The 15,312-nt window shown below is 36.1% G+C and overlaps 1 protein-coding gene across 2 annotated transcripts in view; it reads right to left on the bottom strand.

Moving 5' to 3' along the window:
• The window catches only part of col24a1.L (collagen, type XXIV, alpha 1 L homeolog), a 156,314-nt gene that overhangs the window by 102,119 nt on the left and 38,883 nt on the right, over positions 1 to 15,312 (bottom strand). For both annotated transcript variants that reach the window (XR_001935320.2, XM_018258139.2), the window contains exons 5-7: positions 14,258 to 14,311; positions 5,837 to 5,890; positions 4,118 to 4,171 (exon numbers count right to left, since the gene is read on the bottom strand). Coding sequence is in view for 1 of the 2 variants with exons in the window: in XM_018258139.2 (XP_018113628.1) it covers positions 4,118 to 4,171; positions 5,837 to 5,890; positions 14,258 to 14,311 (162 nt within the window). In the remaining variant the exon portion in view is untranslated. The remainder of the gene's footprint in view (positions 1 to 4,117; positions 4,172 to 5,836; positions 5,891 to 14,257; positions 14,312 to 15,312) is intronic.

Genomic DNA, 15,312 nt, shown 5'->3' with positions numbered 1-15,312 from the left:
CTGTCGGAAGCATTTAATAGCTTGTGGGGGCCTTAAGGAGCTACAAAAATGCAGACCTGTGGCTTTGTGTAACCCCAAACCACAGTCTATCCAAAAGATCCACATCTATTCACTATGAAATCATCCATTTTTATAAGGTCCATTTAAAAAACATTTTGCATACTATACTATGCATGCTACATTATGCTAGTCATAAAAAAATGTTGGTTAGTACTGCCAAGAGAAGGTTTCACCACGTTCCTAAGAAGTAGATTAGTTACTACCAATCAATGGGGGATATGGTTGATAAGACACATTTTATCTTCAAAAATTAATATAGTAAGCAATGCCAGAGAACACTTGTAACTGGCTAATGCAGACAAACAGACAAACAAGCACAAACAAAATGTGACTTATTAAATATAATGTTATGGCTATTAGCATTCCTGAACTTCGTCTTTACATGCTTACTGCTACCCTAGCTAAAGTCTGATGATTTATTATGTCACTTTGCATTCCAATCGCCAGTTAGAATAAAGTACCTGTACATCGTTTTATTCCTGCAACATAGATAATGGTTTTAAAGGGCATTGACACATACATGTAGATTTTTGTTAAGCATATAGAAAAATTGCACATCAAACTATATTACATCCCTATTTACAGAACACAACCACAAAAAAATAAAGCAACATTCAATTTCAAATAAATGTAAGGGAAAAGTATGTGACGTGCTGTAGGCTTTTACAAAATAATTATAAGAATGTATTCAGCATAAGTTCTATGTATGTCATACACTGGGCAAGATTTCCTTTAGGCAGTAACCCATGGCAGCCAATCAAATGTTTGCTTTTGTTGTTTTACTTGCAGTTTGCTGAAGAATACTAATCACTGATACCATGGATACCGTGGGTGGTAGCCCAGGTGAGCCAATTGACTAAAATACTTTTTTTTTAAAGTTTTTTTTATACATTTTCTTTTTATAAATATTTTTTTATATATTTGTGAAACAAAGCAAACATATATTGTATAATTCGGTGTCTCCAAGCCTACACCCACCTAGGCTTTTTTTCTGTGGCATTGTAAATTGTCATGAAGATGCTTCCATGCCTTTTTGTATTGATCTTAGAGAGAATGATGTATGTAGTTTGTGATAACAATATGATTGCACATACACTGCAATACAGTTATACTTCCATGCACTATATTATCTATAAAGAATTCCTACAATGTGTGCAGTGAATTAGAAATGGCAATTTAACAAAAGGTAATGAATGGGAGAACTGGAAGGTTATGCTGGCCTGAGAAAAGTCAGTATAAATGGATAATATATACACATAATATTTATAATCCAGTGTTGGGAATACAAAAAAAAATACACACACATCCTGAAAGTTTATACATTATTCCTTCACTTGGATAACACAGTGCTTTAGAGAAATTGTACATCAATCACATCTGTACTTGCTACAGAAGATCTAACCCAATACCCTACCACGTTCACACATACTACGATTAGTTTTATCAGGAACCACTGGGGCTCAGATTCAATTTGACTGCTTTAATTTAATTAATATGTGTGTGTTTGTGTGTATATGTATACATACATACAATAAAGTTGGTCTTGCACTTCAAATATTTGCGTTTCTTCCAATAATTTCATAAGCGTTTCAGCTTCGGATTGTGGTTACACTCAACCATAATCTGCCTGCTCCCAACCTGATCTGGCAAAGAAATAGCAATGCACTCTCCAGGTCAAGAACAAAAGAATTTTATGTGTGAATAATTAATTAGTGGTCCCGGAGAAAATCACAGATCATCTATCTATCTCATCATCATCTATATATATTATATATACACACACACACACACAGATATTTATTTGGTCTTATCCCTCCTGGCAGGTTTCTCTCAAATTTGTTGTCATAAATGAACACGCCACTGCATCTAACGTTTTTGTTCATGTGCTTAGCTATTTCCCCCTACCCTATCTCATTCTCCCTACATGTGTCTGACTTCCTGACCAAATCTCTCTGGCCCATCCTGTCTAAATGCTTACATTTCCAGGTGTCTCTTAATGTGTCTAATTGCCTCCGTCTTCCCCCTAGTCTCTATATCCAAAACCAGGAATTGAGAACAAACAAAGAATAAAAAGTCCTGAAACTGGCTTAAAGAGTGATATGAACTGCATTAAGTATAGTAGTTACTAGCAGTAAATTATTTCCCACAAAAAGATAACTTTGTTAAAGAAGTTAAGATGCCTCCAATGGACATGGTATTCTAAAGCTATCGTTTATTTTACATCTACAATATTATATTACTTAAATTATTTGCCTGCTGTGCAGCTGCATGTGCACAAACATACAGTTGTAAATGAATGTTCCAAAAATGTAAAAGCCTAGAATGAAACATCAGAAACTTGGCAGTCTGGCTTATAGGATTTGTCTAACCCTGGCTAATCTTAAAAGCAGTAGCATAATTGGCAACTCAACAATTTGTAACTTGAATTCCATTCTTTGTTTTACATAGCAAAAACAATTTGGGAACTCAATGTGTTTTTTCTTGGTGAAATATTTGCCTAAGGAAATATACATAATGCAACAAAGATAGCAGGGAAACAAACACTACTTTAGAATAAAGAAAATAGTGATTACATATTTTATTACTTTTTATCCTTGCTTGTGATCCTGCTACACTTAAAGGAGAACTAAACCCTAAAAATGAATATGGCTAAAATGCCATATTTTATATTCTGAATTATTGCACCAGTCTAATGTTTCAGCTCCAGAACTTCAAACATGGGGTCAAACATGGGGTCACCATCTTAGAAAGTGTCTGTGACACTCACATGCCCCATGTGCTCTGAGCAGCTGTTGAGAAGCTGAGCTTAGGGGTGTTGCAATTTATCAAGCAGAAAAATCATTTCTGAGCTGATGTCTGCCTGTCACTACTACAGGTACTTCAGTCAGTCTGTGCTGTCTGATACCTAGTTGACTTTAGCCAAAAAGTGGAAAATCTACATCAGTCCAATAATCTATGGCAAGCAACCACATTCTAGTTTGCCCTGTGCTAGTAAATAAGTCAAACAGTCATTGCACAGAGATAGCTCATTAATAGTGATGAGCAATTTTTTTCCCGAGGCATGGATTCACGGCGAAATTACGCACTTCGCCATCAGCAAATTTTGTCAGGAAACTGGTTCAAAAATTTGCTGCAACAAAAAAGTTGCCAAGACAGAATAGTAGCAGGAACAAAATGTCACCATAAGAAAAAATGCCCATTGACTTTAATGCATTAAAAAAGTCACAGACAAAAAAGTCAACAAGACGAAGAAGTCAACAAAACAGACTGAAGAGTCAGGAGTTGTGACCCTTGTAGGTTCAGGGCCCAGTCCTTAACTCTAATGCAAACCAGTTCGGGTGATAATGGATAAGATGACTCAATTGTTGTTAGCAATAATACTTCACTTTTAATTAATTGGTTTAAAAAGCCTGGGCCACACCCACATAAGACAAACAAATATATACAAACTCACTGTATATCATGATTCATGCAGTGCAGGACGGTTGCCTTAAAAACACAAAGTTTAAAAACTGCAGTAGGTGGAGGTTAAGGGTATCGCTAACAACAATTGCGTCATCTTATCCATTATCACCTGAACTGGTTTGCATTGGAGTTTAGGACTGGGCCCTGAATCTTCAAGGGTCACAGCCCCTGACTCTTCAGTCTGTTTTGTTGTATTAATTTATCAGAAATAAGCGGGTGTAAAAACTTTGTGGTCCTATTAACTAAATTTAATTGACTCTAAAAGACTAAAAAGTCACCAAGACAAAAAAGTTGTCACTAGAAAATTTTATGTATTTGGAGAGAGGACAAATTGTCACAAGCATAAAAAATTGTTGCACGTAAAAATCTTGATGCCTATTGACTTCAATGCGTTTCGCAACAGATTTGCTCATCACTAATTACTACAACTTCAACATCAGATATTCAACATCAAAAACTTGAGACCAAGATTTATTTGCTTAGCACTACATAAACCTGTGACTAGTCAAATTTTGAAATCAATAAGGGTTTTGAAGATATAATTCTTCTTAAATGATGCTTTTGTCAAAAAGTTTAAATCAAATATACTTACCATTTGACCTAGAGGCCCACGATCTCCTATGAAGCCTGGAGGACCTGGATCTCCCTTTGATTTAATGGAAAAAAAAAGATTTATTTCAAAACCATAATTTAAATTGTGTCAAACAAATATTAATAAATGGTATCTTTTGGAACCATAATGAAATTATCACATTAATAAAAATACTACTGTTGTAAACAATGCTGCTGTAATATGAACCCAAGAGGGCATCTAGTGGTGGTATAATGTCTTCACAGACATGCTTTTGGGGCCCGGAAGGTTTCAGACTCCACTTGCAGAAAACCTACTCCATGTCAGCGATCAGTACAGTAACAGTACAGAGATGCATAAGGCAAAACTGCAGTTGAGTAAGGCAGTAGGAGTAAAAAATTAGGGGGCAAAACATATTTTCGGCCCGTCAGAGAGTCACATACACTGGGGCATTAAGCTGCCGACTTTTTCTTGGCCCATGTATGGCCACCTTGAGTTAGATTGCCTTCCTTCACATTTACAGATACATTCACCGAAGAAACTGTTCATTCTAAAATCAGCTAGAAAGAGTAGCGTTGATTGGTCAGTTTCAGATTGGTGTCAGATCGGCATGACAAGCTCAAAATATATTTTTAAATACGTTGACAACTGTAATAAATAATTCCAATTCTTTGTTAATCAGGTTTACAATTTAGCAGATTTTTAGAACGTCAACAGTTCCATTTTAATTGATTTAAGGCTGCTGGCCTTACAGAGCAGCCTGCAGCCTTAAAGGGGTAATTCACATTCCAAACTTTTTTAGTTCACTGGCAATAATGACTTTTTTTATTATTGACTATTTATTTTCATTTTCCGACTTTCCATGTTTCCTAAAAGTGGCTCAATATGGGAGCTTGCCAACTCTCTAATCTGTTAAAATAGGATCTATTAGTTAATACAACTTCAGCCCTCCTGCACATCCATGAGCATTACTCATTACAATTGTTACACTGGTTGTTGACATTCATCTGATGCTGCCGAGAATAGTACCAACTAATTTAGCACATTAGTATGAAACACCAAAGGGAGCAGTATACCCTTTTGATAGAGGCCGTATACCCTCTTGGTTAATAGGTTCAGTGAATAGGGCTTGTGCTAAACAAAGTTGTTGCCTATTGTTTTAATCACAAAACATCTATGTATTTTGTTGTTGTTTTTTTTTCTCAAGATAAACACAGCAACCAGGGAAACTAAAGCTGCTCCAAATTGGTCATTATTAAATAATAAATAATTAGATACACATATACAACCCCCCACCACCAGCTTTTATCCTCTGCTGTTGCGTTTTTGTTAAAAAAAATCCATTATGCAGTGGAATTATCTGTCCACTGGTAAATTAATCATCTACATTTTAAGAACCACAGCTTCAGTTTCATTCTTTTGTTGAAGAAATAACAAAAACCCAAGACAAATTAAACAATAAGCAACAAGTATGTTCAGCACATTTATTGAACTCATGTTGAACAAAGGGTATAAAGGCCCTTTAAATTTCTTTGGAAATTGTTAAAAAATAAGAAGTAGAAAGCAATTGACAATATTGCTAGTGTACTGTTTAGAAGATGAATAATCTCTTTAAGCCGCTAGACTCAAAAGAGCCTATTGATGCTTACTCGTCCTAAGAAATAGAAAATCTAATTACTGTAATGGGATAATCTGAAAACAAAACAAAATCAAACTATTCAACAAGCAGACAAACATTACCTTCTCTCCTGATGGTGCTTGCCCAGGTGACAATCCTGGATCTCCTTTTGGACCCTGTAGTACACATTTAAAGTACAAGTCAAAAATGCATCTAAATATATATATTTGACCCATGGGTCATATATAATTATATTAAATTATCACCAAACGGTTACATGCACAACTTATAACATTTGCCTGGCCCATCCTCCAGTTACATTCCTGTGCTGTAATCTCTAGTGGTGCTGCAAAGATTTGTCTACCTCGGCTCCAGTCTATTGAGTTTAGGTCACCAAAAGCCCCTCTTAAAGACATAAATAGAATTTGCCATCACAACATCACTCAGTAAGGTATTTCACAACCTGTAATCATGTCCACTAGCAAGTGCCTTTTTTTCCTTAGAAGACCACCCCAACAATTAACAGATATTGGTTGGACTGGAGCCACCAAGTGCCCCATACATGGTTCCATAAAACGCTGATTTGGCCTGGAGGGGCCAAGATGGAAGCTTTTATTGGCTTATGTATGACCACCATATAGATGACAAATTTCTACCTTGTAGTTACATCCACTTCAGTGGTGACCATTCAACTTTAGGTAAATAAGAGAATTTGGTGGAGATGGAGTGGGGCTAATAGCTTCACAGATTCCTTAAGAGGACCCCTGGTGAAGAATTAAGTGGCAAAATGGCATGGTAATTTTCTTATTCCATGAGTTTAGCCTGCCACTAAGAAGCCGTTTTAGATTTCACCGAATGGGTGTTCTTAGTCAGATACTATTAAGAATGCAACATTTTGTATATATATTTCTGTTTTTTTAATTCCACTTTTTCATCAATGTTGTAGTAAAAGATATCTGCTGAGGTTTGAAAGGAATGGTTCTCAATTACAAATCTGGTGATTATTTGCCTGAATTAACTAGTTGCCGGTCCCTGGTAAGGCCTCTCTTGGATTATGCAGTGCAGGTTTAGGCTCTAGTTCTTAAGAGGGATATAAATGAGCTGGAGCGAGTGCAGAGATGTGCAACCAAACTGGTTAGAGGGATGGAAGATTTAAATTATGATGGTAGACTCTCAAGGTTGGGGTTGTTTTCTCTGGAAAAAAAGGTATTTGTGAGGGGACATGATTACACTTTACAAGTACATTAGAGGACATTATAGACAAATAGCAGGGGACCTTTTTACCCATAAAGTGGATCACCGTACCAGAGGTCACCCCTTCAGACTAGAGGAAAAGAACTTTCATTTGAAGCAACGTAGGTGGTTCTTCATATTGAGGACAGTGAGGTTGTGGAATGCACTGCCAGGTGATGTTGTTATGGCTGATTCTGTTAATGCTTTTAAAGGAGAAGGAAAGCTACAGAGGCATTTTATTGCCAATAGATTAACTGCAATAGTGCAAGCTAGAATGCTATATTTATTCTGTAGAATGTTTTACCATACCTGAGTAAAAAGCTCTAGAAACTCTCTGTTTGTTTAGGATAGGAGCTGCAGTATTAACATGGTGTGACATCACTTCCTGCCTGAGTCTCTCCCTGCTCTGGGCTCAGATTACAGTAGAGAAGGGAGGGGGAGGGGGAAGAGGAGCAAACTGAGCATGCTCTTGCCCAGGGCAATGAGGTTTAAGCTGAAGGCAGGAAGTCTGATACAGAAGCCCATGTGTACACAATAGAAGGAAAGAAATGCTGTATTTCTTTTGACAGGGGACTCAGAGCAGCACCACTTTGGGGGTTTACTGGTATATTTAGATGGACCTTTCTGATAAGGCTTACTTAGTTTTAACCTTTCCTTCTCCTTTAAGAGTGGCTTGGATGGTTTCTTGGATAGACAATGTCAAAGGCTATTGTGATACTAAACTCTATAGTTAGTATAGATATGGGTATATATAATTTATGTGAGGGTATGGAGGGGTGTGTGTATGGATGCTATGTTTTATTTGGAGGGATTAAACTTGATGGACTTTGTCTTTTTAAACCCAATTTAACTATGTAACTATGTAAGTTGCACTGTTGGGAAACATTGTTGGGAACAACGGACTTATTTTTAAAGAGAAAAAAAGCCCTTGTAGAGCAGGCTGTTTCTTTATTGTGGTTATCACATGCTTGTCTTCACTGCAAGCACTGAAACCCAGCCAACTATAGTATATTCCTTTGAAGTTGAATAATTGTGTCGTCTGAGGATTGGAAGGCAATGTGCACCATGTGCTTACAATCATTCTCTACTCATGTGTTCAACAGCAATAACAAAAACTCTTACCCTAGAAGAATACAAAAGATTTTAAGTACACATAGATGAAAACAGAAAATGTAATTTAACTATGCCCTATTAACATAAAAACATTTGATTTGTTTTAGGACATTAATATTTGTTTTTCCTTTATCCAGTAAATGAAAAATGTTTATGTATAGTTAGCTTGTTATTTCAAATGACTGATTTAGCCGAGTCTTAGTTTTCAAATGACACCAGTTACTTACTTATCCCTGAAATGTAGCTTCATAAAGTATATGACGCATTATAAGAGTTCTAGAATATGTTAACAAGCTTTACTTACTGATATAAGAAAGGTTGAACAAACACCCATTATTCATGTTTTCTTTGTGCTCAGGGAACTAAGGAGCAACGAGGACCTCATGCCAAGAATTCATCAACCTTACACTTAAACCCCAAAATTCTATAATTGTAATATTTAATCTGTAGTAAACCTACCTTTTCTTTCTATATACTTAACCTTCTCCGATATTTTTATCTACTCTACATACAACTAAACCATTTTGCCAATCCCTGCTGTCCCTGTTTTTAATCAATGGTATGAAAGCATAGCTTGCTGTAATTTTGGATGTATTATGCTGATCTAGAATGTTTTGGAGGCAGTTTGCCCAGTAATATGCAGTGCAGATTTGCTTGGACCATTTATGAATGAATCCCCACAACTCTGGACAAGTCAAAATATACTAGTCTGGAACAGATTCTAATGCACAAAGCAATAAAAATATAAATTTACAATTTTTTTTAGTAATAGTAAAAACAACAAAATCTCCTTAGGCTTTCTTAACATTGACTTTTCTAGAATCAATGAACAACCCATGTTATTCTCCATATTTGTTGTGTCTCAAAGTAGTTTGGGAGACACAAGGCTGTTATAAACGGATATATGGATTAAAGGAAAATGATACCCCCAAAATGAACACTTAAGCATCAGATAGTTTACATCATATTAAGTGGCATATTAAAGAATCTTACCAAACTGGTATATATATTTAAGTAAATCTTGCCCTTTTACATCTCTTGCCTTGAGCCACCATTTCATGATGGTCTCTGTGCTCTCTCAGAGATCACCTGACCATAAATACAACACCACTAACTGTAACAGGAAGAAGTGTTGAAGCAAAAGACATAACTCTGTCTGTTAATTGGCTCATGTGACCTAAAAAGTATGGTTTGTTGGTATGTTTGTGTGCACCGTGAATTGTACAATCCCAAGGTTGGCCCTTGTTTTTTAAACTGGCAATTTTCTATTTATGATAACCCAATGGCACACACTACTAGTATATTATTATGGAAAAAGTGTATTTACATGAAGCAGGGTTTTACATATGAGCTGTTTTATGCAATATCTTTTTATAGAGACCTACACTGTTTCAGGGTATAGTTATCTTTTAACTACCCTAAGTGGGGCTAAAACTTTGCTCTAAAGACCTGTATAAAAAAAATCTGTAAGTTACCATGGTGTACCATGTTTGGAAGTTTTAACATTGAAAGCAGCAAGTAAGATGCAGGTAAAACTTAGTCCCTGTGTAATATGTATAATGAAGCAATAGAATTCTTAATTCTTGAGTGTAGGACTGGCCAGGCCAAGAATGACTTTGACTTAGTTAGCCAGCTTAAATATATTGCAATATATGGACAACGAATCGCAGTTTTGTTTAAAGGGTAACATAAAAGGGTTGTTGGTGGTCTGTACAGCTGAATGAAGTTGTGTGCTCTGCTTCCAAATAAGTTGCTCTGTGCTAACAACTCCACTGTACCAGTAAATCAAAAATAATAAAAAGCAAGGAGAATTCCAGCAGAATCTCTGCAAAACTTTATTTCAGGTTGTGGCTAAAGGGTAAGGTATGTTTTGTTAGTTTAAAGGGGAACTATTGTGAAAATAAAAATGTAATATAAGCTGAAACTTAAGCTGGAATACAATCAATTAAATATTCTGTGTTGTTTTGAAATAGTTGTGTTTATGTTCAATATCCCTCTCTCAGCATCTATTTCTCTTCATTTTGGGCGTCTTTATGGGTGTCAGATAGTTATTGACAGTTGGATCAAATATATCTTTTAGGGGGAGGCTTCCATTCTTAGCAGATACATTAGAACTCATTCAAATAACTGATTCCAGTACAAACAAAATCTAACAAAATAACTGCCTTTTGCACAAATTCTGCATGTAAAAAGACAAGATTTCTGGTGATTTTAATAGCATGAGCTCTAATACATCTTCTAGGCAAAAGTACCCCCCCTATAAGATATATTAGATCTAACTGTCAATGATTACCTGTCACCCAACTCGTGCATGAAGAGAGAATGAAGAGAAACAGATGCTGAGAGAGGAAAAGTGAAGATGAACTGGATTATTTCAGAAACAGTACAGAATATTTAATTGGTTATATTTCGAATGAAGTATGTTATCTGTCCATTCAGACAAATACAGTACTTGACTGTCCAGTGTATGGCTGCCTTAAAGGAAAACTATACCCCCAAAATGAACACTTAAGCAACAGATAGTTCATATCATATTAAGTGGCATATTAAAGAATCTTACCAAACTGGAATATATATTTAAGTAAATATTGCCCTTTTACATCTCTTGCCTTGAGCCACCATTTCATGATGGTCTGTGTGCTGCCTCAGAGATCACCTGACCAGAAATACTTCAACTCTAACTGTAACAGGAAGAAGTGTGGAAGCAAAAGGCAGAACTCTGTCTGTTAATTGGCTCATGTGACCTAACATACAGTACAGTGAATCCTACGATCCCAGGGGGCGGCCCTTATTTTTTAAAATGGCAATTTTCTATTTATGATTACCCAATGGCACATACTACTAGAAAAGTATATTATTATGAAAATGGTTTATTTACATGAAGCAGGGTTTTACATATGAGCTGTTTTATGCAATATCTTTTTATAGAGACCTACATTGTTTGGGGGGTATAGTTTTCCTTTAAGGAGCACATGCTGGTATTAGATAATCAGACCTCACTCACAGCATGCACATGTTTTACAGCAGTAACCCAAAAATACAACAGTATACCCCTTTTCTTCAACATCAGTACCTCTCAGTAGCTTCAATGTCCTTGTTTAGGTCAAGAAATAACAAAAACAGAAGGAAATGCTTCCTAAATCAATAATGCCTGGTGCTAAGCAATGAGGAGATTGGCAGCCTCCTGAGCTGTTCAGCAAAACAATCACTGCTGCATGGAGCAAGTGCAAGCAGGGTGAAACCTTGCAAATAAGTAATTGAAACCCTGCTTGCACTTCACCTGTGTATCATCGATTGTTCTGGAAACATAACCAATTAAAATGTATTGAAATTAAAATTTATTGAACTTGTATACTGCCACAATTAGAAAAAACAATAGATATAAGTTGTTGTTCCTCCTTAAACATTTAGATGCTATTGTTTATGTGCAAATTATGTCATATATCTTTCTATTCCATAAAGTGATAAACATTTTTATATCATATAAATAATTATTATATTATATAATATTTATATACACAATACAATTATTATTGATTGCATAATAATAAACAGATTTATTAACCATTCACTGTCTGGTTGCCTTTTTTATCAAATGACAGTTGTTATATTAAAAAATTAAAAAAAAATCCAAGATCTTTTAATTTATACTGTGTCTTTGCATCTGTATGCCAAAATCAGTGCAGGACACACAGATGTTTCTGTGAAGACAGACACTTGGCAGAAGAACTGACAATGTTCTAATGTAAGAAGGTCAAGAATGTCTATCTTTCAGACAATAACAAAATATAGCCTAATTATCTGTGGCTGTAAAACTGTTCAATAAGTACCAGCACATAATAGGAATAAAAAGATAAATAAAACAACCATAGTTATTACGTAATTTCTTGGAAAGAAGTTGATTTTTGCCTCATTTCTTTCCATATTCACAAGAAACATGTATATGTTAATGCAAAGCCAGTGGGTAGCAGAATCACAATTAGCACAGATGCTAATCAGTTCCCATCTAAACATCAGTTCTGATCCTACTAAAGTAATTTATGAAGCACTGGATTTTATTCACAGATTCTTAAGTTTTTTGGTGCAGTCACATATATGTTAGGGAAAACATATACTGTAACCAAAGATGAACCCATTTTATGAATGTCAAATAGCAGTAATGGAAAACAAGTTTTTCTGCTAACATATGAATAGTATAGAAAAGCCATAAAAACTAAGGTGTACAGTCTCAATCAGCTTTATCCACTGGAAATAAAGTTACATACAAAATGAACTATGAAATATTTAAAGGAAAACTATATCCCCTGAACAATGTGGGTCTCTATAAAATATATTGACTTAAACAGCTCTTATGTAAAACCCTGCTTCATGTAAATAAACAATCTTCATAATAATATACTTGTGTGCATGTGCCATTGGGTAATCATAAATAGAAAATTGCCATTTTAAAAAATAATGGCTGCCCCCTGAGATCCTATGATTCACGGTGCACACAAACCAGCCATACATGTTAGGTCACATGAGCCAATTACCAGACAGAGTTTTGTCTTTCGCTTCCACACCTCTTCCTGTTACAGTTAGAGCTGCAGTATTTCTGGTCAGGTGATCTCTGAGGCAGCATGAAACGGTGGTTCAAGGAAGAGATGTAAAAGGGCAATATTTGCTGATATATATATATATCAGTTTGGTAAAGTTCTTTAATATGCCACTTAATTTCATATAATCTATCTGTTGAATAAAGTATTTATTTTGTGGGTATAGTTTTCCTTTAACTACCCTTCAACATATAAATTATCCCTGCAACAGACTGGAGAATACAGATTGTTAAAGTAAATTATTAAACAAGCATATTTTGTACTATATGGTATGGGATGAGCCAAAATCTGGGTAATCCTAACAAATTGCCCTTGGCTGACCAAATTCAAAGCCTGATGCGCTCCCCACCACAGAACACCAAGTTTAATCAGATAGTGATTGGAAAGCCGTTGTTTTTGATTTGGCTTCCATAAAGTTCGAAATACTAAGCACACATTATACTTCTTACTTCTAAGGCTTGGGAGATTTCCTTCACATTAATAACTAACAATTTCCTAACATGGGAAAATTTTAAATAATAGGATATATCCTTTGAAGTAATGTTGAAATACACTATTAAGTATCTCTATCAGTCAAGTAATGCATTTTTTTAATTATTTAATTTCAATAGCTCTTCATTCCTTTTAAGATCTAAATTATCAGCCTGAAGGCAGCATCACTGACGTAGAATGACATACATCTGTGATGTGAAGACATATCTAAGTTTCCAGAGGGTGTCTGCTAGTGATGGGTGAATTTATTTGCCAAGCTCAAATTTGCGTTGAATTTGGCAGTTTCGCCGCCGGCGAATAAATTTGCAAATGTGACGCGAAAACACGCCGGCGAAGGTTTTCGATGCCGGCATCAAAGGTTTTTCACGCCGCCGGCAGTTCCGGAACCAATTTTGACGCCGGCCCATCACCAAAAATGCTGTCGTGGTGTTCCTAGTAAGTGTTAAAAGGACACATGCAAAAACTGGATGACACTACTGAAATGTTTGGTTAGAGCTTATCACAGTATGTCCACCTCAGTAAAGCATTGGAATCACCCACCTACTGGCATCACACCTTGAAGATTGCAATCTTTATCAGATAAAAAAAAAGAGACGATCGCATTAACTATTGTTAACACATTTAGAAAATAAATAGCACCATTTATATATAGCTTTTAATATAGCATAAAACAAGCAGCCATTTAGTTTGACCCCAAGGCCCTGGGTACATGGAGTGTTGGTTCCACTGCTCTCAGGAATCTGCTCCCTTCTGCATCTTCCTGTAGCTGTACTGACAATCACAGCTTCTGTCTGCTTGTAGCTAGATGGAACGGAAGTGGAGACTGGCCCCTAAATACCTGCTTTTGCGGTCTCAGGCTGATCTCCGCTTCCGCTCCGTGTAGATGTAGCATGTAGAAGCTGTGATTGTCGTTACAGCTACAGGGATATACAGAAGGTATAGATTTGCTTCTCTCAGCCTGCAGGAAAAATGCAGGCTGGTAGCAGAGGAGCAAACGCTCTGTTTGCCCAAGACCTATCAAATCTGCTCAGTTTTGAATACTGTCTGTAACCTGTGAACAGTATCTTGTTCATTAATAACTTTTTGTTTCAATTACTACAGTTTACTTACCTTGGAGCCAGGTGGACCAGGTAAACCTGGATTCCCATGAGGTCCAATCATTCCCTTCAAAAACAAAAGATAGAGTTTTAATTTTATGTTTAAAATGGAAAATTTCCCGGAAGGTTTAAAAATACTGTTACGTATATTTCCAGGGTTGTAAACATGTTTGAGCATAATGGAGACCTAACCAAGGAACGATCAACTGACAGCAACAAAATAATTTCACTTAGCTTTTTATCAAGTATAACAAGGTAAAAAGAAGAGCTCAAGAGAATTTTAAATAATTACTGACATGGATGGCAGATTCATTATCCATCGAGTGTTGGATTTAAGTTGTGCAGGAAATTTTTTCCACACTGTGTTTTAAAAAAAAATTGTAAAAAGCTGGTCGTCTAAAATCTGGTGAGTTTTCACTTTATTCACATATCTTTCTGTTTGGTTAACAGAAGGTGACACATAGATTTTATGGGGTGCAAACTATTCTACATTAGCCTCCCTAATACAGTTTAGATGAAGGCACCTATGTAAACCTAGGAAGGGTGAAAAGGTAGAGAAATGTAGTTAGAAGAAAAATTGATTTAGATAACAGAACAATGTGGAGAAATGGAGGTCTAGAAATAAATATAGCAGGCTGGGGATAATATACAGAAGGGGGGAAAAGGAGCACATTTTATCTGTGACAGAGGAAGTCAAATATTAAAAACAGATTGTACACAGTTGCCAGCTGTTCTAAATAAGTCATTCTAATGATGTATAGATGCATCTAGCAGAGTAGCATTACACTGATGTTAAGATAAGATCCTAGACAAAGGGAAGCTTGAGAAATACTGGGCAAACACGAACAGATACATGGTTTAGTAGGAGATGTACATAGAGAAGAGGAAGGGGTATTGCAAATAAAAAAACAAATCTCAAATTTCAAATTGGTCCGCCCCAAGGCTGGCATGCGATCTTGCCACCCGCAAGTGCACACATGCACACACACACTAGGATCGATGTGTGCTCATCTCAACCTGTGCATGCACTCCATTGCCCTCTACCTAAGGAAAGAGGAGCCGCACTGT

This window comes from Xenopus laevis, chromosome 4L (assembly GCF_017654675.1).
Source record: "Xenopus laevis strain J_2021 chromosome 4L, Xenopus_laevis_v10.1, whole genome shotgun sequence".
NCBI classification, from domain to species: domain Eukaryota; kingdom Metazoa; phylum Chordata; class Amphibia; order Anura; family Pipidae; genus Xenopus; species Xenopus laevis.
Note: the sequence above shows the minus strand (reverse complement) of the source record. Positions and strands in the feature narration are given on the sequence as shown.